Source organism: Coccinella septempunctata, chromosome X (assembly GCF_907165205.1).
Source record: "Coccinella septempunctata chromosome X, icCocSept1.1, whole genome shotgun sequence".
NCBI lineage: Eukaryota > Metazoa > Arthropoda > Insecta > Coleoptera > Coccinellidae > Coccinella > Coccinella septempunctata.
The window spans coordinates 6314450-6341932 of NC_058198.1; the positions used below are offsets into that span (position 1 = coordinate 6314450).

At 36.0% G+C, this 27483-nt stretch overlaps 1 protein-coding gene across 1 annotated transcript; it reads right to left on the bottom strand.

The window, feature by feature from the left end:
• LOC123321557 (protein unc-79 homolog) lies at positions 1-27005 on the bottom strand. Its single transcript, XM_044909219.1, has 36 exons — positions 26544-27005; positions 25587-25708; positions 21693-21812; positions 21106-21267; positions 20874-21044; positions 15684-15965; positions 15149-15381; positions 14734-14948; positions 14191-14625; positions 13275-13575; positions 12385-12550; positions 11851-12194; positions 11638-11790; positions 11445-11562; positions 11137-11309; positions 10933-11081; positions 10478-10817; positions 9774-9975; positions 9125-9316; positions 8604-8720; positions 4809-5308; positions 4607-4748; positions 4071-4277; positions 3373-3999; positions 2924-3244; positions 2524-2848; positions 2219-2468; positions 1908-2159; positions 1743-1853; positions 1574-1690; positions 1361-1525; positions 1102-1274; positions 797-1034; positions 558-698; positions 385-507; positions 1-333 (listed from the first exon to the last, which is right to left on the bottom strand). Exons 1-36 carry the CDS (start codon positions 26561-26563, stop codon positions 133-135), a joined length of 7908 nt encoding a protein of 2635 aa, XP_044765154.1. The 5' UTR covers positions 26564-27005; the 3' UTR covers positions 1-132.
• Between the last annotated feature and the right edge of the window lie 478 nt (positions 27006-27483).

A 27483-nucleotide genomic window follows, 5' to 3' on the forward strand; every position in this document is an offset into this window, starting at 1 on the left:
TTGTGAAAATAACTTTTATTTCAACAATGTCATCCTCAGAGTAAACATCAACTGAAGTAACAATTTAAAAATTTCAATTAATACCCTATAACTCGTTCTTAATCTGACCAAATCATAAAAAACATCTTTTAGCTAAAGGGAATAAAAATGGGTAGCTGTTGAAGACTGTAGCTCTATTTGACCCATTTTGAATTGGAGTCTTTGCAGCCATTTTAATAATAAGACATTATTCAGATTTATCTTTGCTTTCTCAGGATGGTTCATATTTTCTGATTGAGTTGATGGTGGGGAATTCCTACAGTATTGTAACCTGACTTGAAGATGTCCTGGCAACTGAAAAATCTCTCATAAGTAGAGAATCATTTTATCATTTTAAATTCTCACTTGTATTTGATTCGAGCATAATACGGGAGTCCACAGCGGTAATAATTTTCCAACAAATGTAGATTGACATTCTAGTAAAGCTTCTATCATACTCAAGAAGTGTAGGCTCACAATTTCACTCAACTGAAAAATTATTATCATTAAACTTTGCATTATTTTATATAGCCTCCTACCATCTTCGAATGCTGGACGAGTTGCAATATACAGGGTGTAACTTTAGCCCAAAAATCGAAAAGGATGTTCATTGTTACTGTATAAGCCTCAGTGCTTGGTAGATGATTTGTCAATCCTTGTTCCAAGTAAACAGTCCATAGCTGAAGGATTGAACAGGTCAATGATTGTAAGAGGAAAAGGAGTAATATCTTATACCCTGGGCCGATTTTGACCTTCTAGGGTTGCGGAGATCTCTTACCTGACACAAAATAAAAGTGTGAAATAATGATGACATGTGAAGTATGGAAGCCTTAGGTTGTTCAGCAAATCCAATCATTATCACTTGAATGTGATCTGCTATCTGACAAGACGCCTCCTGGGGTATAGGCTGGCTTACTGTTACTCCCACTCCTTGCAGAGCACTATGCGTGAGGGACCCTAATAAAATCCATGACAGTAGTCTTATATGCCCAATGCATTCTACAAACTCCCTAGGACTGTCGAGATAACATGAAATTAAATTGAGAGTAGAGCATGTACAACTAATTTGAGAGATGATGATACCTCTGTTGAGATGTTGAAGCTGTGTATAACCATGGCAGATATTTACTGACAGCCCTGTTATCTCTTCCATTACCCTTTGTTATTTCCAAAGCTAAATACTGAGCCACGCTGCATTTTATGATGCCTCCTATCGTATCGTCATTTAGGCCAACATTAATACCTTTGCAGTAGCTCTGAAATGAAATGCATGCTTGAAAGCAGCCCATCTCTCCTCTGTCTACAATAAAATACTCAATTTCTACATGAAAAAACTACTTACCTTCATTTTGGATATAGTGTGGAAGTCTGTTAGAAACTCCAGAATTTCTGCCAGATGAAGCCTCATGCATTCTGAAATACCTGTCGTACACGAAGGCATATAATCCAACCCATAGTTTTTCCAGTCTTTCATTGCAACATTGGTGGGAATTGAACCTCCGATGTCCTGAAAACAATCTCATCATTTCTCCAGTTATGAAATTACAATGCATACCTGGAGAATCAAATTGATGAGCATCAAAAGGTTAGAATCCGGTATTGTTGTTTTGAATTTCAGAGCTTGCACTAGTTCGAAAACAACCATTCGACTTAAAATTAGTTTATCTCTCTCCTGGAACAGTCGAAGGTAGAAAATAGTCAGTTTTATAGGGTTTGAATATCACCTTAGTGAAAGCCCGGTTGCAAAGGTAACAAATCTCCACTAAACAACTGTATTTGAGTTGATGGTTCTGGATGGCATAGCTCAATATTTTCGAGAAAGGTTCCAAGATGCCCTGAAATATGATTGAAAAAAAGGTATTCGAAAAATTCCATTGATGATGTCTTACCCTGTATTGTGTTATGGGTGGAATTTTGAACAGTGATACCATTATTTTCAATAGGGAAGAAACGTCCTCCAGAATATTCAGTATCAACAAGATCCTCCTGAATAATGCTTCCAATTGCTGGAAAACTGTACTCCACATTGGAGCACTAGGACCCAAGCCTGCCTCCAATGGCAGACAGTTTAAATAGAAAGAAATATTTTGAAGAATTGTTGGAAGTGTATCTATAGGAAGTGTTTTCTTGGAATTCATCATCTAGATTGAAAAAGAAACATAAATTCTTACTGTACATATATGAAAACGTACCAACTTACTTCCAGTAGAAGCTGTAAGGGTGCAATTGGATTAAGTTCGTTGAAATCGATGAGAGCTTGTATCACGCTCTTGAAAAATTGTATACGTAACTTTTCCGATGCTTTCGTTTGGAACATTTGGATGAATATACCGTTTGGAGCCAACTGATGTAACACACATCTCAAGAATTGATGGGCTACACTGATAGCTCCGCCTGGTAAATGGATATTGCTATCACTCTGCCAAGGATATAGCGGATTAGTCGCAATTCTGAAAACATTTGGAATGTACATGAAAAAAGACATGGAAAATTCATTATTTGTACCTTCCAACAATGCTCAAAATGTCTGGCAGTAGAGGGGCGGCTAAAGTAGGCTCCCGATGAATGAACGTCCCTAAAATAACTATACACAATCCAATTTCCTCATCGCTGTATTCCTCCCTGACCGCCCCACACTCCGGGCATCTCTCACCAATACATTCTTCACCCATCCTCGAAGAACTTCTCTTTAAATCTTGCCCTTCAGGACCAGGTGACAACTGTGGACTTAACCAAGATCCTGGTTTTCTAGGATTGCACAAAGTGTAAGATCCCATAGTGAATGGTCCAGCTTTTCTTATCCTTTGACGCTGGTTGTTCAAATTCTCCCCTTCGAAGAGAGCACATTTTTTTAAGATTGGTGAACCGTGTTTTGTAACTACAAAGTCAAATACTGATAACTCACTTTGCTGGTCCAGTCGATTGGCTCTATAAAGTGAGGCAACGTCCTCTTGGTCCATTTGATTAGGAGGACTTTCAAGTGCCACCTGTTTGATCAGTCTTCGAGGACTGTGAGGCATAAAACTAATAGGCTCTTGCCCTGCTTGTTTTTTACCGGTTGAATCTACTTTATTGTCAGTCTTTTGAGGTATTGGGTTGAGGTCTAGTGCTTGTCGTACCTTTTCCACCAATTGGGAAATATCCTTCGTGTGGTGCCCTATTGGCAAGAGCCTCTCTTGATTTGGTATTTCCAGCTGGGACTCCAAAGTCTGCACGAAGGTTTTCTCTGAAAAACGAAAGAGAAGAACTCAATTTTTTCTTCTGGGATTATCGTCAATGGCAACAAAGGTTTTGGAAGAGTTTTTCTGACCAACTCTAATGTAAGCATGTCAAATGTTGAAATGAGATACCTACCTGGAATTCTTGAAGATCCTATTGGCAGCAGTCTTTCCAATGATGGCGTGGACAGCAACTGTTGGTTATTCTTGAAGCAGTCCTCACAGTCTGATACCGGAGTGCAAACTGGAGTTATGCTAGGCTCTATAACTTTTTTATGTTTTCCTAAAGGAGTTGGTCTACTATGTTTATTGGAATCACTTGAATTGGATGACTGTCTATGGCAATCTGTTATTTTATGGTTATTGTTCAATTGAACATGCTTGGTGTGTACCTTATTGCAACTGTAACTTCCTTTACTGGAATCGGTATCGTCTTCCTTTTTTCCATTTTTTGTTGTGAAAGATTTGTGGGAGTCGGAATCCTCACCGATTATCCATGTTGGTCTTTTACATGAGGATTGGGAATTTAACATATTCTCTTTCGGTGTCCTATATTCCAGTTGATCCTGTATTTTTATCGTTGCGTATGTTTTAGACAATCTTTCACCAAACGAATCTTCAGGAACCTCCTCAAAAGAATCCTGAACACTACCCTGAAGGGTACTATCAGATTGATCGCTCTCAGGAATTGTTATCAGCTCTGACTCCGTATCATCATCTGCTATTTCCGTTATTTTCTTCTCGGGTTTTTCCCATTTCTTTTCTGCAAATCAATAGAAATCATTACAATGTTTTCGCCCTCGATCTCTTGCAATATGCATTGTCATTATTTACCGTTTCGTAAGCACTGCACCGTTTCTTCCCAGTGGGTTTCCATGCTAGTAGTTGAATAGGGTTTGGCGTATATAACTTGGGTCTTAGATCCCCTAGAGCCTAAGGAAACTTGGACAGACTGCCCATCGGAGGAGTACATTGGGGATAATGGGGGAGTGGTCCTCTCAGCATGGTCGTTTTCAGTGCCCAAAGATGGTTGACTAACATCTGATGACGAGGAAATTAAACTATTCTTGAATATTATGGTACATGAGATTGAAATAAGAACATCCAGCAGTAGTTGGAATATTTCAATCACTTGTGAATAGAAAATCGTGTCAATTTGGCATTAGATATAGGATATTTCCCCATTTACTCTTTTTCTGCAGACATGAGGATTATAGGTAGATCATCTTATGTCCTGAATGTCCTATTTTTCATCGTTGAATTATCACACCCTTTGAAACATGTGCACCAATACATTTTAAACTATTCCAACAATTGGTGGGTGTTTATTTCGATCTCTCTTAATATTTTAAATTGAAATATATTCCTACCTCTGGATCTGGTTGGTGGAGCTCCCATTATTATAGTTGCTGCAATTCTTCTGCAGTGATGATGTTGAGAATCAAGAGTATTCAGAACTATTCTGACCAGCGCTATCAGCTGCATACAATGGGGTTGTTGATTGTATTGATACTGAAATTGACGTTGCAAATATAAGAGATGTTCAGGGCAAAAAGAAGAAGATACCCTCACCTTGTACAGCATGACGACCAAGGACATCAGCCAGTGCTTTCTAAAATGAGAATCCAAAGCTCGCAAACTGTATGATGGCTGTTGGAATTCGATAGTATTCGGTATGTAATAAGGGGAAGGTGCGTATTGAAGAAGGATCAAACATGTTGGAATCAGTAATCTACCCATCATGTGATTTTGGTCAAGAACCTGCGGTAGATTGGAAATGAACACCGTGAAAGCTGGGGAGTTTCTCAAACGCTGGGGCGTTAAATAAATCCCTCTGTCGTTTTGACTGTAACCCAGTAGTAAGTATAAATGACGTAAAACTATGCCCTGTATTTTAGACAAGTATTTTTCCTCCGTTGGATAAGCTTGGTCAGATCTCGATAGGAATTGCATGAGTAGGAAGACCAGGAGATGCATAGTTTCTTTGTCCGCTTCCTCCAGATCAATCACTCTTTGGAGAAATGTGAGGATGTTCTGATCATCTACTACATTCATGGAATGCATATGACCGTCTAAAATGAAAATAAAAAATCACAACATAGGATAACTATTTTCCTCATCATAGAAACATCCCCACCAAATGTTTCAATTATATCTATCAGCCTATTCGAATAGAACATCTAACAGCTTATTCCTTGCAAAATAGTGAACTTCAAGCTCCACCCCTGACCAGATGTTTTTCGCCATATAATCTTCACGTAAATTAACACAAGAAGTCAAGGGTGCAGTCCTAAGGAACTTGCATGCTCAATGTATTTCCAACAAAACATCCAGCTCTAGTTAAACGCTAAAAAGCCTCCCCAAATTCTGCAAATATGTGAGATGAAACAAAGTGATTTTATGAAGCTGTGCGTTAAACTCATTGTATTTATCTAGAAAGTAGAAAGCATATTAACATTCACCACATTTCTATATCTCCATTTTTGTTCCACTTAAGCAATTATTTAGTGAGCTGCTGAGTAAAGAAGTTTTCTCGATAGCTGTTGTATCAAGAAAGAGGCCAATTATTATTTTCCTCCATCATGGTGTTTCTATATGTTGCCTTTTGAATATGAAAAGGGGGTGTAGATTTAAAAGAAGGCCAATTCGTTGGGGATATGTTTGAAATTTATTTAATCCCTTCGCCTGTAAATTCGAATATGAAAGAGAAGTGTAGCAATATATATGTAAACATACGTCCTATTAAAATTTTTTTTCGAAAGATCATCTTCGAGGATCTCCTTAGTCATTAGAAACATAATAAAACCTAACCTTCTTCTGTTGGTAGATCGCGATCTGAATTTTTTTCACTTTCTTCAGCTTAATTTTCGAATATTTGATATAGTATTACTACTGCTCCTTTCATCGTTTCAATTGAAATTCATTCCATTTCTAAAAATACTCGGCGAAATGAAAAAAATATGAGTTACATCAGGGCGTTACCCCCTTTATGGATTTGTTGGGGAAGAAGCAATGAAAAAACCCACCTGTTTCAGGGTTTTCCCCGAAAATTCAACCGTAACCGCAAAAAATTCCACTATGAAGCTGCTCACTATAACAGTTCGAGTTACGATTAACCAAATCCTTTTAGAATTTCCCCTAAAAAGAGAACAATGAAACCACAATTCCTACATCCGAACGGAGTTGAAATGTAGATTTTGAAGTTGAGGAAAAACGTGTTTAAGCTTGATTCCATATTTCCATATCGATTCTAGGATACGCGTATTCAAAGACAATTTATAACTAGCTGCATCTCAAATTATTCAAAAAAAATCAACATTTTACCTTCAATTTTACATTTCAGTTGTAACGTCAAAATTAGGCAGCCGAAAATCTGGGAAAGCTTCCCGGAAAAGCTCCGATTGACGGTTTCCGGAAAAACATTACTTACTGAAACCTATCAGGGTTATTGTGAATTGCGCTGTTACACTTGACACCTGTTTTATGTTTTCAACAACCTTCCGGTTAGTTCAAACCGAACGATCTACGCATGAAGAGCAAATTTCCTCTATTTTATTATTATTATTAATTTCCGGGTGATCCTGAAATTGGTTCGGGATACATGACAGTGTTTGTGCGGAGAGATATTTTTCAGACTATTTATTTACTGGTTGCTAGGATTAAAACAATGCAGTTGTAAGTTTTGGTGTTTACCAGAACAGCATTCCTTCTTTTATCTGGAAAAAATGAGAAAACCTGGCACTCTGAATTATGTTTGAATGTTACCGTGTGGAAAATAAATTAACACTCGATATTGAAGGGGAAAATTCACCAGTCTCTTCGAGTTTCCATTTTTGAAATCATCTAAGCCTCATTACATATAAAATGAAAAAGCTTTAAGACAGATCGAAAGGAATTTCATTACGAGATATCATGATCTGATTCAAATCAGGAATAATTCATTAAGTTCGAAAATACAAAATGAGAACTCGATTCAAACTGTATTCTTCTTTATCCTGAATGCTTTTTTTTTTAGCATGAATCTATGTGCGTGAGTGAAAAGTTACACCCTATTTTAATGATTTTTGTAAATTCCACCTATTTTATTTTTTATGGGCCTACCTTACCCCTTATCATCATTTTAACTAGAGCACATTTTGAGTTGGCATTGAATACCAATTCAAAATAAAAAAAAATCTAGGTTAACTGCGTAGTCGGGATTACTTTATTGATCCCTTTTATTTCTCGTTTTTCAATAAAAATTCCATATGAAATTAGAGGCTATGGAAACTCCACTTTCACATTATAAAATAACTCAAGTTTCTGCCTTATTATTGGAGAAAATTGAGAAGTGAAATTTCAATTCATTATCAAAGGATCGATGGAATTGACAAGACTAAGAGAAAGGGTTAAATATAAAAATAATCAAAAGTGTCACGTCCTAAATGCGCATGTTTTTGTGTTTGCTCGGTTGTTTTCCTTTGTCTTCTGACTTGAACAGTACAAGAGGGGACGAAAAAGTTTTGGGCTCAGTTTTCACCTCCTCCACCATGTTAGTGTAAGGAAATGATGGTGAATATTGAAAGATTTGGAAAATTTTGAACATCAGCATTACGGCATTTTTATTTTGGATGTTCTTCAAAACTTCCGATAAGGTTCATGCCAAACCTCATGCAGAGTATCACTGATTCGATATCTATTCGAAAATGGAACAATGAAAAGGCAGCCTTAGATGATTAGTATTTAAAAATTCAGAAAAAACGACCTTAGACATTTGAAATTCCTTGTATGAAAGAAATGTGTTATTTTTCTAGAAATGTTGAAAGTAAATGAACAAAAAATTTAAAAAGCACACTACAGAACATTGATCGAATAACATCCGTTTTAAAGATGAATTCTTCAATACCATAAAACACTGTCACACATAGATGAGTCTCCAAAACGAATTAAAATTCTGCTTCTATAGTTGTAGCTTCAATAATCCTGGGATGATGATAAAATTTTTAGCACTCATACTAGGTACTCCGCAAAATTAAGCTGTCAAACGTATATAGGGAGTTTCGAAAAGTCTGTACATTCATTTGTTATAATTTCTTTCAGGTAACAATAATTGGTGCGGTGGTGGCAACAATTTTTTTCCCTTTATTTTGACACTCACTGCGTATGTTCCTTTTGATTTCGTTGGCTCAGAATTGAGAATATTTGAAAACCAAGATATTATCGATGAATGAAGGGAATGTAGCTCGTCTTTAAGGGTCCAGACCATGATTTCCACATCAAGTATAACACACTCAAGTTGTTCTTCAGAAGTTCTAAACGAACTTATATCAAGAACTACAGTCAAAACATACATGCTGCTACCTGGCAAGACACTACACCTAAATCTACCTTGAATGCTGTTACTAGTGCCTAAAAACTGACCGAGTCCAAAACGAGAACTTTTCCTCTTTAAAATCGGTGCTGAATATTGTCGATTGTAAATCTTTTCTTTCGTTTCTGAAACAACTGCGACAGTAGGAAATATTAAACAGTGAATACCAAATATTCTATACACTACTATAGCCGTCAAGCCAATTCGTTATATAACCTGAAAACCCTTTTTGGAACCAGAATGAATTATAGATTTCGATATGAAATTTTGAGAAATTTTAGCGATATTTTGAGGCGTTTTGGTTCATTATCTCCAATAACGAACCTCTGTAATCAAGAACGATTCTGATGGTTGAAAATTTAATATTTCAAAAGCTCCCTAGCTTGGGTTTTGAAATATATATTGCTATCGATACTCCCTTTATTATTTTTCATGACATTGCGATCTGAATCGGAAATTTGGACTTTGGAAATAATGAACCTTCGTGAAATTCTGCAGCTTATTTAAATGAACATGAAAAAAGAATGTGGACACTCACCCTTATTCTCCTGTTTCGTGATGATTGATGCAGGTGCTGACATAGTCCTTTTGTATGGCCATTTAGTTCCAAAACTTGCACTTAATGTTTTGACAGAACTTGTTGCACTTCCCTCTGATTGTGATAAGGCCTCATGTGCTCTATGTAATTTTCGGAGGAATGCTTCGCTATTTATGTCCGAGTTTCTTAAATCTAAGGAAAATTCATTCGATCAAAAAATGTTTTCTTGTTTTGTCGAACCAAAGCACTGACTGGGTGATAAGTTCATAAAATAAAAAGAAGACTAATGAGTACAGCAGCAAGAAGTCTTCAACTATTCACGAGCAAGCCTCAGAGGTTTTTCGAAAAGTATCCTTATACTTTTCGAAAGCTTTAAAATAGAGTACAATGATTGAACAGATGTAGAGTAGATGTGAACTCGGATGGTTAATAGGAAATAATTTCAGGTTTTCAAAGAACACGAGAAATTTTAATAGTTACTTCATACGAGGTTACAAATTGGCGAATGCGCAGCTTTGTTCATACTAAATTCGTATATGATTGTGAATATTGTCCTGATCAATTTTGCTATCCTTATGTATAACAAACAACAAAGCAACATGGAGCAACTGGAGATGATAATACTTAATGATTAATAATATTTACTCACCTCTTAAATACGAAATATCACCAGATTTTTCTAAGTTCACTTGGGCTTCGAGAAATAAGGTATCAAAACGATTCAGAAAAAAGTCCCATGTCAAAATTTTTCGTTCGCTTATGGAATTATGGAGTTGATATAATGATTGCAGTACCATTGGTCTATCGATTATTACAGTATCGAATTGAGTTTCTAAACACATAATCAACGACTGGAAAAAAAGATATCAATCCATACAAGGAAAATAATATTCAGGATGCGATTGACCAAAAAATAAAACCAAAAAAGTAATTTGAAACAGTTTATTTTATATTTCTGATATGTATTTCATTCAAGAATATTTTTAAAATTTCGAAAAAATAATTTTTATGTGCATATATAAAAGTGAAGAGTACGTGTCATCACTTTTCAAATTCCAGAGGTTTGGGTTGTTAATGGTTCCAAATGGCAGTTTTCCCGTGTAATATTTGGGATACCAAAAACTTTTCAAATTTTGATTAGGAAACATCAACCTTCAGAGTTTGAGGATTCAAAATTTGGAAGACTGTCACAGCCATTATATGCTAAAGAATGAAATGGTATTTTCAGTCAGAAGAATGCTAAAAAAGACGATAGTTTCAGGAAATAGCTGGATTTTCGAGAATATGCATCATCGATAAAAAATTCTCAGAGCAAAATTGAATAAGTTTTCTAATTAAAACTATTTTACTCACTTTTATTGCGGAATCGTGAATAGTTCCCAGGTACAAAGTTGCTCTTTGAGCTACATATATATTAGTATCGTCCATACTGGAGATAAGATAACAAAAGGCATTAGCTAAAGCAGCCTGTAGGGGCAAAATATTTCGCAAAGGGGTGGAATCCATGAAACGGGCAATAACAGTGACTCTTTCGACAGCTGTGAAACGTACACACCAGTCAGAGCTGTGAAAGTCTTCCTGAATCAGTCTCCAAAACACATCCGAACCTGCTGGTAATGTTATACAATGTAATAGTAAAGGCACTACTTCTTGGCAAATATGCGAGTATTCGGAACTGCACAATTCCCATAAGCTGAAAAAAAAATACCATGAGATATCTAGCGTTGAATGAATCCAGTGCTGAAGAGTCAACAGCAAGAGCAACCTTTCCATTGGTTGTATTATCTGGACCTTTGTTCAATACTCACTTTTTTATTAGCGAATTTTCCTGGCACCATATAAAAAACCCTCTGTGTTCTTTAGATGCTTTCGTACAAGCATCTCCATGTAGTATGAGAATATTCAAACACTGAAGCATGTAGTACATTATTTCAGGTTTATCAACTTTCGATAACTCCTGAAAAATAAGACATTCAGGATACTGAATTGCAAGGTAAAACACTGATTACTACCTGTAAAAGTTGATGAATATATTGAAGGGGTTGTGGCAAATCTTCGAAATTGAATTTGAACTTTCCAACAGAAGTTTGCCAGAAATTATCGAAATCATCACTCGAGTCTTGTTCGATTGGTTCATCGTTTTCACCTATAAGTTGGGGTTTGGCTATTTGAGCGGTAGCTGTTGCTAAAAATTTCAAGGACAGATGAGACCAGGAAAAAAAATGGAAAATTCTATCTCTATCTTGAGTTTATGTTCACATCTATCTTTAGCCGTAACATATATATTCTATTTTAAGGGAAAGTGAGTCTGCAAACTCACCAACATCAGTTTCAGATAAAGTAATCGCACGTGCAACAGCAGACACAACTTTTTCAGCTGGTATAATTGCTGCTAAATCCAACTGTTCAGATACAGTTTCGACCGTAGCTGTCATTATCTGAAAGCATGTTATGTTTAGGGGTGACTGAAAATTAGATATGTAAGTTTGTTAAAGTGTAAAAAAGGGTCGTACAGAACACACGTGGGGCATATGAACCAATACTCCACCAATCGAATGAATCTCTGGCATTGGCATATTTAGCACCACCTCGGATTTCTCCTTCTTGTCACTCTCTGGTGGACTCTTCCTGTTTGTGGGGTCCTCCAATGTTTCTTCGAGTGGAGGCTGAAAATACACATTTCAAGAATATGTTCAGCCCAAAATCGAAAACTCAATTTCACTTACATCGGGTGGTCTTGCTGGGTAGATTGGAGACAGATATTTGACCAGTTGCAAGGATAATTGGTGCCACATAACGCAGGATTCGCAGTGGGTACATTCCGATTTGGAATTGCAAGTATGGGTTCCAATCCAAGCTGTGGTGATCATACACTTCAACAACCAGCAAACGTCTTTGCAGAGCGAAGAATTGAGACCTGTGTGTTTGTCTATATTCTGAAGCTCCATTTGTTTCAGAAGTATGTCCAGCATAATTATGCAACATGATAAATTGTGCTCTGCGTCATTTTCTAATTCATTATGCGATGATATGGACGTCTTTGCCGAATCTTCATCTTCGGCTACAGAAACTGAAATATTCAATTCTGGTCAATAAAGATAAGGTTCAGATAAGGAATCATGTTGAGTTAGCATAACACAAAATATTCTATTCTTCTGCTTCTTATACTTTGGGAAAAGTTCTAACAATATCCGACATTTTTTAAGGGATTCGATTTGTCTTTCAGAGCTTGTGGTCGTATTCATTCAAAAATTACTTACGTGCTGTATTTTTGTCTCTTTCTATTTCGTCGATCATTTCCGTTTCCTGAAATGGCGTTAAAAGTTCTTCCTTTGAATCCGTTTCATCTTTCATATGAAGAACGCCATCTTCGAAAATTGTGAAAAGCAATTTCAGTGGTATAACGATTTCCAGCAGGGTCAGTGTCTGCAAATTGTATTATAAATTCCTGAGTTCATGCATTGTTGGAAACCACTTCCGAATTGGTTTCATCGTGTTTATGCTGATAGTTCTCTGTTGTTTATAGTGTGAATCTTTTGTGATGAAGGTGTATGAATGGTGGGTGTTTACTTTTACTGGCACTCTCACAAAAATACACTTTTCTGTATTTTTCATGTGATGGAAAAACTTACGAGCCTTCCTTTTAAGCTTCAGTTATCGCCAGGACAATAATTCTTTCACACAGAAAGATTATTTCCCAAAGTTTCTTTTACACACTTTCTTCATTCTTGTATTTACGATGAAATAATATTGGAATGGATTGCAGAATGTGAAGTCTCAAATGAGAAATGTTTTTGTGAAATGGACGTTTTCCAAAATGAAAGAAAACTGATAATTATATAAAAAAATGAACGTTCCGATAAAGAAATTCAAAATTGTGAAGCAGTTAATCAGTGGTACTCGAAGAAAGAGAAACACATACAATAATTTAAGAGTTAATGGATGAAGGTTCGGAAACTGCCCATATTTTCTGAGAGTTTCACAGGAATGTAAGTTAGTAAAGATCAATTAACAGTTAAAAAGTTTTTAAGAACAAGGTGCCAACGAGAGTGTGCAGTGAAAAAGTGGTAAAGAGTGTGTTCTGAAGGTGTTCATGTCCAGTGTCCCTACAGCTGAGCAATGTATTCAATATATTCATATTATCGTGTACCTGGAGCCAATGCAGAGCCTGTTCCTGCACTTTGGCACTGTTTTTCTTGAAACGTTCCGCAACGAAGTGATACATCTTTTTATCATCGAATCCGAGTGGACTCATTTCGGTGTCTAGAATTTTACTCAAAATAATACGGAGTTCGAGAAGTTCCTTCTCAGGCACATCGTTAACTATTGCTTCCATCCAGAAAGGCATAACGTAGTCCCATATATCCTGGTTAATGACCTCGTAAGGGACAAGGCAGAAGAGTCTATTGAGACCTTCTTTCAGATGGGAGGTTCTGGAGGATAGAGTGTCCCTAAAAATCGAATAAAAATTTTAATAATTCCCGCAGCACAGTCCAGCCCATGCACGACAGTGAGTGTAAACAGAGTGAAAGAGTCAACAAAGAACAGCACGACAACTGAACGTTGGTTAATCGATTTACAAAGACATTCATGCTATATGACCGTGCCCCTTAAGATGCTCAACCTCTGAAGTCCGAAAAACAAGACAACCAAACTACACTGACTTTCGAAAAATTGGTGGTGAGAGGCTCGAATACGAAAGGATAAGTTTTGATCAGTTTGGACACTTGGAACCAGTGGAGAAATCTCCATACCGAATAAATGGAGATATAGATATAAAGAATATTACAGAATATGGAAAATGCAAGAACCTTCTTCGCCATTTCCCATTTCAGGCATACCGAAAGGAGATTCAAAAAAGGTGGATGAAGAGAATTCGATCGGGGCGAGACTTGAACCTCTTCAAAATGAATCGGGATCGTTTGGTGCCAAGCGAGATTCTCTCAAAAGTCAGTGTATCATCAGGAAGTGGAAAAAACAGTCAACAGAACCACAACATCGAACTGACATCGAAACCGAGCTTTACTTGTTTGGTTTATTGTTGAATCTCTGTCAGATTGACTCACCAATGACCTCCAACTCTTGCATAATCGGGGGGATGAGGGAGTAAACACGAAACAAAAACATCATTGTGCGTTCTGATGATTTCCCTGAGCCACGTACAAACATTCTCAGTCTTTAATTTTTCTAGTGTACTCTCTTCCTTTCCTATGCACAAAAGATACATTATGAAAAGTTGGCATAGGGGTGCATTCTGCACATTACCATCATAAGAGTACGCCGTCATATGAAACCAGTGAAAGAGCATAGAGAGCAGTCTGCCCAATATCTCCGTTGGTGTGTTTTCTTTTGGTGTGCATCTGCCGACAAGTAACCATACACCGTATCTGCCCAGAAGCTGCCTTTCTTCAATCGTTATGTTATCGATTGTAGGAACTGTATTTTTACCTTCAGTGTTTTCTTTGTTTTCAACTAGTTCTACCTTTGAGTCTTTCAATAAACTGAAAAACAAAATTAATTTATTACAACAATATTTCACAGAACGGTTTTCGGATACGCTGGGCTAATGATGAAAGAAGCTGAGCCATTCCAATATAATCAGTTTTTACCTTATAATTGCTTCCACCATATAAGTTTGCATTTCTGAGTCCATATCCCAAGTAGGTGGAACGCAAAAATGTACTATATGGTCACCCCCACGTTTAGTATTGTGTCTATTATTGTGACATTGCTCACAATATCTAATCGGATGATTACCATTGTAGCTGGCACATTCGGTTGAGAAACAAATAGAAATTGCAGATTTATCTGTTGAACGGCAGTTCTGTAAAGAAGCAAAAATAGGTATGGAGTTCCTTAAAATCACTTGGTGAAACATTTTGGAAAATATGATGTGAAAAAAAACGCTTGGCTTAAATTTCACAAAATCTAAAATGCTGTTGATATACAGCTCCCTAAGGATGGCCCAGAAAAGTTGCAGAGTGGAAAAGCTTTGCTTGGGTCGTGCATCTGAATCAGACTCACCTTATTTTCGCACACCATCGAAACCTGTTGCATTGGATGTAGTATATCGAAAAACATCTGGTTTGGATGCTCTCTATGGATCTCGTTGGCACACTCAATACACAAGTAAAGGGGTGGGGGTGTATCACTGGCGAAAGTTATTGCTATACAGTGGTCGAAACAAACTTTGGCAGCTTCGGCATTTCCAGCATTTGGGCACATATCTCTTTGGCACACGAAGGGACTCGGATCTCCTTGAAAAAACCAAAAATACCTAACGTTTCTGCTACCACAAGAGTGAGGAATTGATGATCGATTTGCAGCCTAGCAGCTTTCAAACATGCATCATTGGTAGCTGCTGACTCTTCTCAACATGAGACTCAAGATAATGAGGAAGCAGATCGCCGGATTTTTTTGAGGTTTAGAACATAGTTGTTCAGTATGATTGAGAATGAAAAGAGCCTTGATTTCCGAACTATTACAACACTAATTTCTTGTGAACAACATAAAGTACTCCCTTCACATCTGAAAGAGGTCCGATTCTTCTCAGGTTTACCTGCAATTTTTCCGATGAGGTTTTTCCTGTCGAGAAGGTTCGCATTGAAGGTTGGCCAGTAGTAAAAAAGGAGTTTGGCTGCAGGTGATCTCGCTGCAGATGTCCCGTAGGCTATAACGCTCAGAATATCTTTGAGAACGTTCTGTTTCAACGTCATAAGACATTCGAGAAGTTGACAGTGATGCGCTGGATTCGAAGAATATTGGAAGACCATCATTATAACTGCTGATACGGAAAGGCTCACTTCGTTTGATTCCAGGTGATGACTGTTGTTATGACGAGCTAGAAATATATGGAGAAGAAACTATACATTGAGATTCAGTAGATATGGCTGATACAAAAATCCATAATTGAACAAAACGAATTTTACTCAAGAGATACTGCCAACAACTTATCTGACCTAAAACTTTTTTGGTTAGCTCACCTTCCAGTTCGTGAGAAGATTGTAATTCATCTCAAAAACTGGTTTATGTTTCATATCTTCGAGTTGAAAAGTAACAATCAATTTAGATACTACGCGTGTTTAGTACTCCAGTCGTTGCAAAATGGCGAAAGCGCCACAACAAATTTTAGTGTTGTTCTCTATCTATTTCGATAATTTCATTTTGAAATCATTTTAAAACAGATTATCTAAGAGCTTCCTTAACGATGAACCACCTCACCATCTTTTCCAGTTTGAATTTCAAGAGTTTCCACACTAAAATTACGATTTCCCTCAAAATAGGCTCAAGAAATATTGATAGAAATGAACTCTTTTTATTTTCTGGCCAGCTCACCTTTCTATTTGTGAGAATATTATAATTTAACTCGAGAATGAGTTAATGTTCCATCTCTACGAGGTGAAAGTTATAGTTAATTGTTAATTTAGATACTAAGCAGATATACTTCCCCAGTGGTGTTGCAAATGGCAATTTTTCGTGTTAGTATCTACCGATTTCGATAATTTTATTTTAAAATAATTTGAAGCAGATAATTTAAAAGCCTTTTTAATGATGAACGACATCACCATCTTTCCTAATTCAAATTTCAAGAGCTTCCAACCTAAAATTTCGATTTCCCACAAAATAGGCTGGCGATTTATTGATAGAAATGAACTTGTCTGACTTTTATGCTTATTTAAGCTTTCTGCTTGTCAGGAGATTGTAATTAGAATCAAAAAGAGTTCATGTTTCATTTTTTGGGGGTGAAAAAATAATACTTTCAATAGTTGCAAAATGGCGAATGCGCAGGTAACAAATTTAACTTTTTTTTTCTCTATCAATTTCAGTAATTATTCTCCAAAAAATTTTGAACCAGATAAATTTCAACAGTTTATACCCCCAAATTTCGATTTCCCCCAAAATAGCGTCAAGATTCATTGATAGAAATGAACTCTTTTCATTTTCTGGCTAGCTCATCTTTTTATTTGTGAGGATATTATAATTTAACTCGAAAACGAGTTAAGGTTCCATCTTTTCGAGGTGAAAGTAATAGTTAATTGTTAATTTTTATACTAAGCAGATTTACTTCCCCAGTAGTTGCAAAATGGCGAAAGCGTAGACAACAATTTTTAGTGTTATTATCTACCGATTTCGATAATTTTATTTTCAAATAATTTTGAAGCAGATTATTCGGAAGCCTTTTCAATGATGAACGACATCACCATCTTCCCTAATTCAAATTTCAAGAGTTTCCAACCTAAAATTTCGATTTCCCTCAAAATAGGCTGGCGATTTATCGATAGAAATGAACTTTTCCGACTTTTATGGTTGTTTGAGCTTTCTGCTTATCAGGAGATTGTAATAAGAACCAAAAAGAGTTCATGTTTCGTCTTTTTGAGGTGGAAAATAATACTTTCAATAGTTGCAAAATGGCGAATGCGCTGGTAACAAATTTAACTTTTTTTTCTCTGTCGATTTCAGTAATTATTCTCCAAAAAATTTTGAACCAGATGAATTTCAACAGTTTATACCCTCAAATTTCGAATTCCCTCAAAATAGCTTCAAGATTCATTGATAGAAATGACCTCTTTTCATTTTCTGGCCAGCTCACCTTTCTATTTGTGAGAATATTATAATTTAACTCGAAAACGAGTTAATGTTCCATCTCTACGAGGTGAAAGTAATAGATAATTGTTAATTTAGATACTAAGCAGATTCACTTCCCCAGTAGTTGCAAAATGGCGAAAGCGTGAACAACAATTTTTAGTGTTATTATCTACCGATTTCGATAATTTTATTTTGAAATAATTTTGAAGCAGATAATTTAAAAGCCTTTTCAATGATGAACGACATCACTATCTTCCCTAATTCAAATTTCAAGAGTTTCCAACCTAAAATTTCGATTTCCCTCAAAATAGGCTGGCGATTTATTGATAGAAATGAACTTTTCCGACTTTTATGGTTGTTTGAGCTTTCTGCTTGTCAGGAGATTGAATCAAGAACCAAAAAGAGTTTATGTTTCATCTTTTTGAGGTGAAAAATAATACTTTCAATAGTTGCAAAATGGCGAATGCGCAGGTAACAAATTTAACTTTTTTTCTCTATCGATTTCAGTAATTATTCTCCAAAAAATTTTGAACCAGATAAATTTCAACAGTTTATACCCTCAAATTCCGATTTCCCTCAAAATAGCGTCAAGATTCATTAATAGAAGTGAACTCTTTTCATTTTCTGGCTAGCTCATCTTTTTATTCGTGAGGATATTATAATTTAACTCGAAAACGAGTAAAGGTTCCATCTTTAGGAGGTGAAAGTAATAGTTAATTGTTAATTTTTATAGTGAGCAGATTTACTTCCCCAGTAGTTGCAAAATGGCAAAAGCGTAGACAACAATTTTTATTGTTATCACTACCGATTTCGATAATTTTATTTTTAAATAATTTTGAAGCAGATAATTTAAAAGCCTTTTCAATGATGAACGACATCACCATCTTCTCTAATTCAAATTGCAAAAGTTTCCGACCTAAAATTTCGATTTCCCTCAAAATAGGCTGGCGATTTATTGATAGAAATGAACTTTTCCGACTTTTATGGTTGTTTGAGCTTTCTGCTTATCAGGAGATTGAATTAAGAACCAAAAAGAGTTTATGTTTCATCTTTTTGAGGTGAAAAATAATACTTTCAATAGTTGCAAAATGGCGAATGCGCAGGTAACAAATTTAACTTTTATTCTCTATCGATTTCAGTAATTATTCTCCAAAAAATCTTGAACCAGATAAATTTCAACAGTTTATACCCTCAAATTTCGATTTCCCCTCAAAATAGCCTCAAGATTCATTGATAGAAATGAACTCTTTCCATTTTCTGGCTAGCTCATCTTTTTATTCGTGAGGATATTATAATTTAACTCGAAAACAAGTTAAGGTTCCATCTTTTCGAGGTGAAAGTAATGGTTAATTGTTAATTTTTATATTAAGCAGATTTACTTCCCCAGTAGTTGCAAAATGGCGAAAGCGTAGACAACAATGTTTAGTGTTATTATCTACCCATTTCGATAATTTCATTCTGAAATAATTTTGAAGTAGATAATTTAAAAGCCTTTTCAATGATGAACGACATCACCATCTTCCCTAATTCAAATTTCAAGAGTTTTCAACCTAAAATTTCGATTTCACTCAAAATAGGCTGGCTCTTTATTGACAGAAATGAACTTTTCCCACTTTTATAGTCATTTAAGCTTTCTGTTTGTCAGGAGATTGTAATAAGAACCAAAAAGAGTTCATGTTTCATCTTTTCGAAGTGAAAAATAATACTTTCAATGGTTGCAAAATGGCGAATGCGCAGGTAACAAATTTAACTTTTATTCTCTATCGATTTCAGTAATTATTCTCCAGAAAATTTTGAACCAGATAAATTTCAACAGCTTATACCCTCAAATTTCGATTTCCTTCAAAATAACCTCGCCATTCATTGATGAAAATGAACTTTTTTCACCTTTCTGTTTGTCATATTTGAGCTCTGTTTACCTGTAAAGGATAGACCGTGAGAAAGTCTGTTTTTGTGTCAATATAAAAACCAAAAATCTCTTCGCAAACATCCGTTTCGCTTGTTACCAGGCAATGTCAACGAACTCGCGATAAAGGCAAACTGTTGGAATCCAGTGATCAGATCTGAAAATTATTTTTTCCACCGGGATCTGCAGGTAAACATCACGGACGTCAGCATCGATCACGATTCATCCCAGTCACTGAGGGCTTCAGCACGTCCACCCCATTTCAGAAAATTGAAATTTCCACGATCCAGTGAGAGAGAACGGAACTGTAGACCTAGTGAATTCCCCATTGGGTGAATAATGGAGCCACAGTAGACAAAATGGGTCCAAAAAAATAATATGTTGAACTTCCATGATGCAAAATGCATTCTTTAGAGCTCAATTGATGAAAGATCCAGAATTCTATTGTGTAAGAATGTCTGATCCTGTTTTTTCGGAATTCTTCTTTATTCTCTATCTCACAAATTGGTTGATTGGAACTAAAAGCTTTTCAGACATCAATCGTTTTCTAAGTTCATTTCCAACAAAATTATCTCCAGAGAGGAGGAGGAATTTTCCCATTGTTCATTCCAGAGGCTCATTATTGGAAATAATAAACCAATAAAAGCGGAAGGCAGTAGCAATCAGTTGCATCGTGTGCATTGTTCATCGATTCAATTTATGATGGACTGAGCGAAAGTTATGAAGCTCTCGGAAAATCTCCAACAATATTTCTGAAATGAGTGAAATTCCCTGGAACGTTTACGAGAATAATCTGGAATTCCTTTGGCTTTTCATCAGTTTGTATTCATTTGTATTCGTTGTCTGGAATTTCATTGATTCACATATGTGTCGAATAGGGATAGCTTGAGACCAGCCATCCATTTAATTTGCGAAATGAGAAAATGAGAACTAGAGTGAGAGTGGAAAATGTATGTAGTTATTATGCCTTTTGTCCTATGTCGCATTGGTATATCATCAAATAATGTAGACTGTTGATCACTACTGTAAATTAAGTGGACAATCTGTTGTTACTATTTTAGTGGCTTAACGTTTTGCCACCCAAAACAATTAGGAGAGGTAGAATTTTCCAGAAATTCACGAATTAAATGGTTTATCGTAAACGATGATATTCTGATGGGTTATGATGTGGTCTATCACCATTTTCGAATTTGTTTTTAATCACATGGTTTACTCCAAGGGAACAAAATAATAGTTTCTACACATAGATAGACTTACCAATTGTGAATGGCAGAATATAAAAACATAGAGAATTAATGATGTCTTGATGTACGCTCGGAGGTAAAAAAACCATTGCAGATGCCGCTAAATGAGGTAGATTGTCAATCAAATCGGACTCAAGGAACGGAAGTAGGCATCCCAGGCATTGCAGAACAGCTTGTCCAAAGGCTGGAAATTGGGTTGATTTTGGATTGATCGATATTGACATTGCTCAATATAATATACTTACCGTGTATTCCATATTGTATAAGTGGAGCCGCTTCCAAGAGTGGAATGAGAGAGTTGTAAAGACCTTTATAGTCCAAACTTGGAAAAAGGCTGAGCCGGAAATTGTCCATGTCCGGCCTTTTGAGGAGTTCAAGAGGAGAATGTGTAACGTCTTTGAGAACAGCTGCAATTTTTAGTAGAATATTCATTTATGCTGTTTGAGCAGGTCGAACGAATCAATCGTAGAATTTTGAATCAATATGGCCGATACCAAGAAGTCTAAAATGACTTTTACCGAATGTCATCAAAAGGGTGACTTTAGAGAAATGAACCTCCAAACACCCTTCATGATGAAGTCCAGCAAAGGGTCTGGCAGCAAGAAATAACGTTCAGTAAAAAAAGTTTTTGGAGATTTTCAGTTTAGAATCAAGTTTTTCAGGCTTTGCTCGTTCTACCCTAGGATTTCTCGCTTAGGGGTGAAGCCACACAAAAAAACAGTGAAACAACATAATTTTTAAAGGCTTGGTTGAAAATGACGAATGATTTTCAACAAAGCAATTTAAAAAACGCTCATCTTTCTTGCCACACCCCGTATTTGAGGATACTTACATAACAGCGTTTGCGAGAAGTATTTCACTGTGTTGGCTATGTCCACCCCCGATGGTGGGGGCATGACGCCTTGCATGAGTCTGAGATGGTAATCATACAGACTTCTAATTTTGGCTGTAACTGTTAAAAACAATTCAAAATACTGTTGAGATTATGTTTATATTCGTCGATATCCAAGATCTAGTGCGATATTATGATAAAGTGGTGACCAAAGAAAAATATTGGCACATACCATTTAGCTAGGATGTAATTATTTCATACACAATGTTACAAGAAGTAATACCATACATATGTCATCTGCCCAAGAGATTGATCCCTTTCTTAGGCGTTAGTTCTTGAATCCTTCCTCTTCCTTTCGTGAATAAATCGGTGAATTTACGTCGGTCAGATGGTTCTTTTTTTGTAGAAATCGATTGATTAGTACAAATTCCATTCATGAAAACAGCTCAGTAGGATGTTTTCGAATTCCTTTGTATTCTGCCTTTCACGGAAGTATATCCTTTATAAGTTATTTATGTGTATTCGTATGTATGGAGATGCACTCCCACAGCAGGAAGAAAATCCTACATGACCTCTCAAAACATACAAGAAGGGGCTTATTCTTTTATGGTCTTGATACCGACATGAATATTTACATCACATTCTTTATATGAATGGACTTCTTCTATACATAAACCTAAAAATAACTCGAATCTGGAAATTCATGCAGGATGTTTACTCCAGTTTTTCCGCATTTCAGAAAACACCCTGGTTATTCTCATTATTATCATTAATATTAATCATTATTTTCATAATTATTATAAATTATTATATTTTTAGTCAATTTCTCTCAGATTCTTGATGAGATTTTTTCATTTTGTCAAAAATGCAATATTTCGTTAGAGAACTATGTTTTCGTTGGCGTTTCAATGAATATCTTCAATTTTGAAGAGTAATGGATATTCAGCTATGCTGAAGATATTTTTTTTGCATCAAACACTGACAAGTGCGCAGATTTTTTCATCGAGTGGCAGAATCAAGTTTTCAGTTCAGGCAATTCATTAGAATATGACCAAGTAGGTACATATTTTGTGATACCATCGGAACAAAATCAATTGGAATGGCACAAATAACAAAAAGCACACTTCATGTTCTCTCCTTAAATTTTAAGCAAACATATAATTCACACAACTTACCTTGACATTCATGAAATTACGCTATCTATATAATTATTTGAATTTAACTAGATCGTGGATATCTTCGAGTAATAATAGGACCAAAAAGCAACATAAACTTAATATTTACGTATACGGTGTAGCTTAGAGTTATGACAGATTTTTTTAACTTTGTCTTTGGAGGAATTGGACAGTTGTCAATATAATCTTCAAAATACCCTCTGTTGTCCAAGAACAGATACATTGGTGAAGTCCAAAGTATGTAATTCTTTGAGGGAGTGCTGTGCTAAGGAAGTATTATTGTCCTTTTTTTGACTGGGGTGTGAATATTAATACTACCCCTCCCATATTAATGTTCTCGAATGTAATCTATAAGAAACCATGTCAAAACTGCGAAAGTTCTTATTTCGGACAGACTGGAAGATATCTAGAAACACGACTTTCTATAGCATTAATATTCTTACAACCCAGTCAAAAAAGGCGTCTTAGCAGAGCACTCCCTCAAAGAATTGTTTAAGGTTTCAAATAATCCGAAACGTCGGCATAGTATCTACTTGATTGTCCCTTCTTCTGGCCGTATCCCATAAATTTTATTCTCCATTTCAGTTATTGTGACTTGTTTTGTTTTTGGTCTTGATCGTATGCAAAAAATATCTGGAAATTACAAGTGAATGCCACTTGAGTCTCGAAAACTCTGCGCATCTACAAGAAAACCGCAGATTTATCCAACACCTCCGCAAAATTGTTATGGAATTCGAAGTCCTGATCGATTTGCAGTTGATGGTCAGGTTTCCGTTTTCCGCTTATTATGCAAGTCTAAAATTGATATCTCCTACGCTGCGGAACTTCAATTTCAGACGCGCATAATGCGAGCAAAATTCGGCGGGTTGGTTATCGCAAATTGAATTTCGCAAAGCGAATTGTCGCTGACGAACAAGCGAAGGATGAAAACGCTCTTCCTGGAGTGACGGGATTTCCGAGAAATTCATCGGGATACCGGGAATTCGAAATTTCATACACAAAAGCTCGGGTTGAATGGACGTGGTATAAAGTAGATTTGAATCGATTTCTGAAGCGGAATGGAATCCGTTTTTCGTTGTGAAGCCCCCATCGCATTCGCAACTTATTGGAAAATATTCTCACGGCATCTACTCGGGGATTACAAATGAAAAAAAAAAAAAACGGATTCTAGCAGGATCTCTCGATGCATCGAATCGAAGTCGTGTTGTTGTGAATTATTGAACTGATAATAAAGTGGGAATCTGCCGGAGTGGAATTTCAATTTCATCACGTCAACTTATGCGAACAGGATCGGGTTTGCCGAATTTTTTGAGAAACAGGATCATTCCATATATCATCAAAACTTTTTACTGACAATAGAAATCATTTATTCATAATGATGGCTTTCTCGTGACTAGGACAAGCAAGGAGATTTCGTTTATTTTCACACACGAAAATTAATTGAAAGTTTCTGATTTGTGTATTCATAAGGGTGACTCTTTAACTCGTACAAATATTTCAACAGTTGATTCTTGAGGTCAAAAGAAACAATTATTTCCTATAGCATTTTTCCCGATTCGGCCCTGATAAAAAGATATAGCCATTTTAAGTTTTCATTATGAACTATGCCAGCCATGGAGAAACAAAATTCCCTTCAGAATAACAAGTTGAATCTATGCCACTACAGATCTGTGGATCTTTTGAACAGAGCATTCAGCCAAAGTACCAAATTTTCCGAATATCACAGATATTTTTTATTTTTGAACATCAAATTACTCGAAAACGACGCATTATACGAGAAAATATGAAAAAACTGATATTTTACAAAACGTTCAAATATTCATTACATTAGATAGCTTTGAACTTAGTTTCAAGAGTTGGGTTCTTTGAATTTTTGATATTTTTATGGTATGAAATGGTCATAATGAGAAAACTGGAAGACGTGGATGATATCTTGTATTCGAAAAAGATTCATGAAAATAAATAAGAAACTATATTCCGAAATTCATTTCATTCGATTAAACCATTTATGAGATAGAACTAGAAATAATATTATGGTTTTTCAACAGCCTGTATCTTTCAAACCGAGCCGATTTGGAAAAAATGGTAAAGGAAAAATGTGTTTCTTTTGACCTCAAGAATCTACTGTTGAAATATTTGTACAACTCGAAGACTCACCTTGTTTAACAAATATTTGAGGTCACATTTATCATGTAGCAGCCAGGATCAACATTACACTTCTGGAGAAGATCTTGATTCCTTTTAATGACGATAAAACAATGATCTTGCTTTTTGAAATCGAATAAGCAAGAGAAAATATTAGTTGAGGCTTCTCGAACTGCATTCAGAAGGATTAGAAGATTGGAACTTTCGAATGGAGACAAATATATCCAGAGAAAATGCAGGATGATCCAGCAGCATATTCAACAATTAATTAAATTTGTATTTTCTTCTCCATTTTAATATAAAAAACATGGTCCTTTGGAGCTAAGGAATAAAGAGATCTAAAATTAGTTGTCCAAGTATTACACACATTTATAACTTGGGAAAATGATCAAGTATAGGTATGATTTCAATTGTTTAAGAATATTGACATATATTTATATAATTTAGTAATTAAACCAATGGAAAAAACTTGCCAATTCCAGCCGTCTAAGCTACACCGCGTGATGATGATTATGTCGGAAATGAAAACATGAAAAGACAGTGAAGAACAACATATAAGGTAAAAGTTGCTTACATGCAGCAGCACGCGTACCCATGTTGACAATGCAGTCACAGTAATCAAACGCAAGGGATACACTGAGGTCACATTGCTTAAAACGTGCGGGGATCTTCAACATAAGGGCAGCTCCTTTTTCCCTTTAGAAATCAATAGAAAATGAGGGACAATCGAGGATTTCTACAACCGGCAGACTAAAACACGTGCTCGAACGGCATTTTGTATTGTCACATTTGAAGGTGATCGATATCGAAATGTACCACGCGCGCCAAAAATCACACAATTTCGAAAATCACCTGAGGAATTCGTGATGAATCGAATTTTTCCCATAACGGGTGTATTAAGGTTGTCGCAGTAGGCTGAATAAATTTGAGAAAGAACTTTAGCGTCGCCCATCCCGGTTGTCAGTGCGACAAGAAAACGGCGCATCAAATTCGATATCTGGAGGAGCCTTCAAGTCTGGAGACGTTCCTAAGACGAACCCGGAATGTACAGGCTACTTCCCGGAACGCCTCACCTTTAAATCCTCCTTCACAGGCTGGAAAAATAGTTTCTTGAATTTTTTGCACCTCGATGTCTCGAAAATGCACTAAACTCGCCGTTTTGATCAATTTCTATTAAGCTATAATTGAAACAACCGAGTTCGTGCCATATTCGAAGGAAAACCAATCCCCGACTCTGATACGAATATAATGGAAAGCGGAATGCCAATAGGAAAAATGTTTCCGATAAATTGTCATCGCTGAAAATCCACGGAAAAACCGAGAGCTTATAATGTGATTGCTATGTAAGGCTTCATGCATTTACTTTCACTTGAAATTTTTCAACCTTCTGAGACAACCTTTGACTGTTTTAAAACGAAATAAATCCTGTTGGGAATTTGATGATATTCCTGTTTATTTTATGGTTTCGATTCGTATCAAGGGAAATTTGGAAACTAAATTAATGAAACGAACAACACAAAAACATTCATACCTGAACATCAACAATATCATATCCTACACAGTTGCCTTCGGAAAAATTTCCGATCAAATTGAACTGATGGAATTTCATCAGTAACGAAGTCTATGCATCTATCGATTTTAGTAGTAACTCCCAAGAAACACTCAACATTAATTAACACACACAAGCTGGTCCAATAATTCCCAAAAAAAATTACATCGACATCAAATTCGTCAAGGTTTCAAAGAAAGTTCAGCATTGTTCTCTTGGTGGAAAGTAGAGGTGAACATACAATTTTCGACAACGATCAATGCAAACTCAAGAAACAGGTCTTATTTGATACAACTTACACCAAAATTTGTTTATAAATTCACGTAAAATTTTGTACAGTTTCAATAACTCAAGTCCGAAAAACTGCGGTACACTAAAAAAAATTACGCAGTGCTTAGGTGCTATGATATGAATTTTTACGCAATCACAAGTTGTGTTTTAGGTAATCTGGGCAGGGGTCGCGCGCATTTGAGCAGGGAGGCTGTGCAGACCCTGTGTAAGGGTTCGAACTTCCAAGTTGCTTCAGGATGCCGGGTAACTAAATCTCACGGGATGCTGAGGATGAAAAAAGTCACATATCCTCAGCTGTAACCTGCTGAATTCTTATCTATTCCTCCTCCAATTACAATCTAACACGAGAAAAATTTGAGATAAAACTCCAATTCGATCCCCTGATAATCAACTTGGTTGAGCAATTGCTTTGAAATTGAGGAAAAGTTTCAGTGCTATGTAAGGTAAACAAAACGTCATCAGTGTACGTCATTATGCCATATGTGTTATTGATGTCATAGTGACGTAACTCTTCAGATATGTCGTATACCAACTATGAATATTTCTATAAACTTGTATCATTATAATGCTTCGATTAGAGAAAAGAGTATAATTTCGATGTTATGCAGCTGCAAATTTGATTAATTCGGAC

Excerpts from the sequence above, each read along its gene's own strand:
- LOC123321557 (XM_044909219.1), bottom strand. The coding sequence starts at position 26,563 with ATGATATTGTTGATGTTCAG. Across the intron at positions 4,000-4,070 it reads GGTGCAGTGCTTACGAAACG|AAAAGAAATGGGAAAAACCC; the intron begins GTAAATAATGAC and ends ATTGATTTGCAG. Across the intron at positions 1,526-1,573 it reads TCATCAATTTGATTCTCCAG|GACATCGGAGGTTCAATTCC; the intron begins GTATGCATTGTA and ends GATTGTTTTCAG.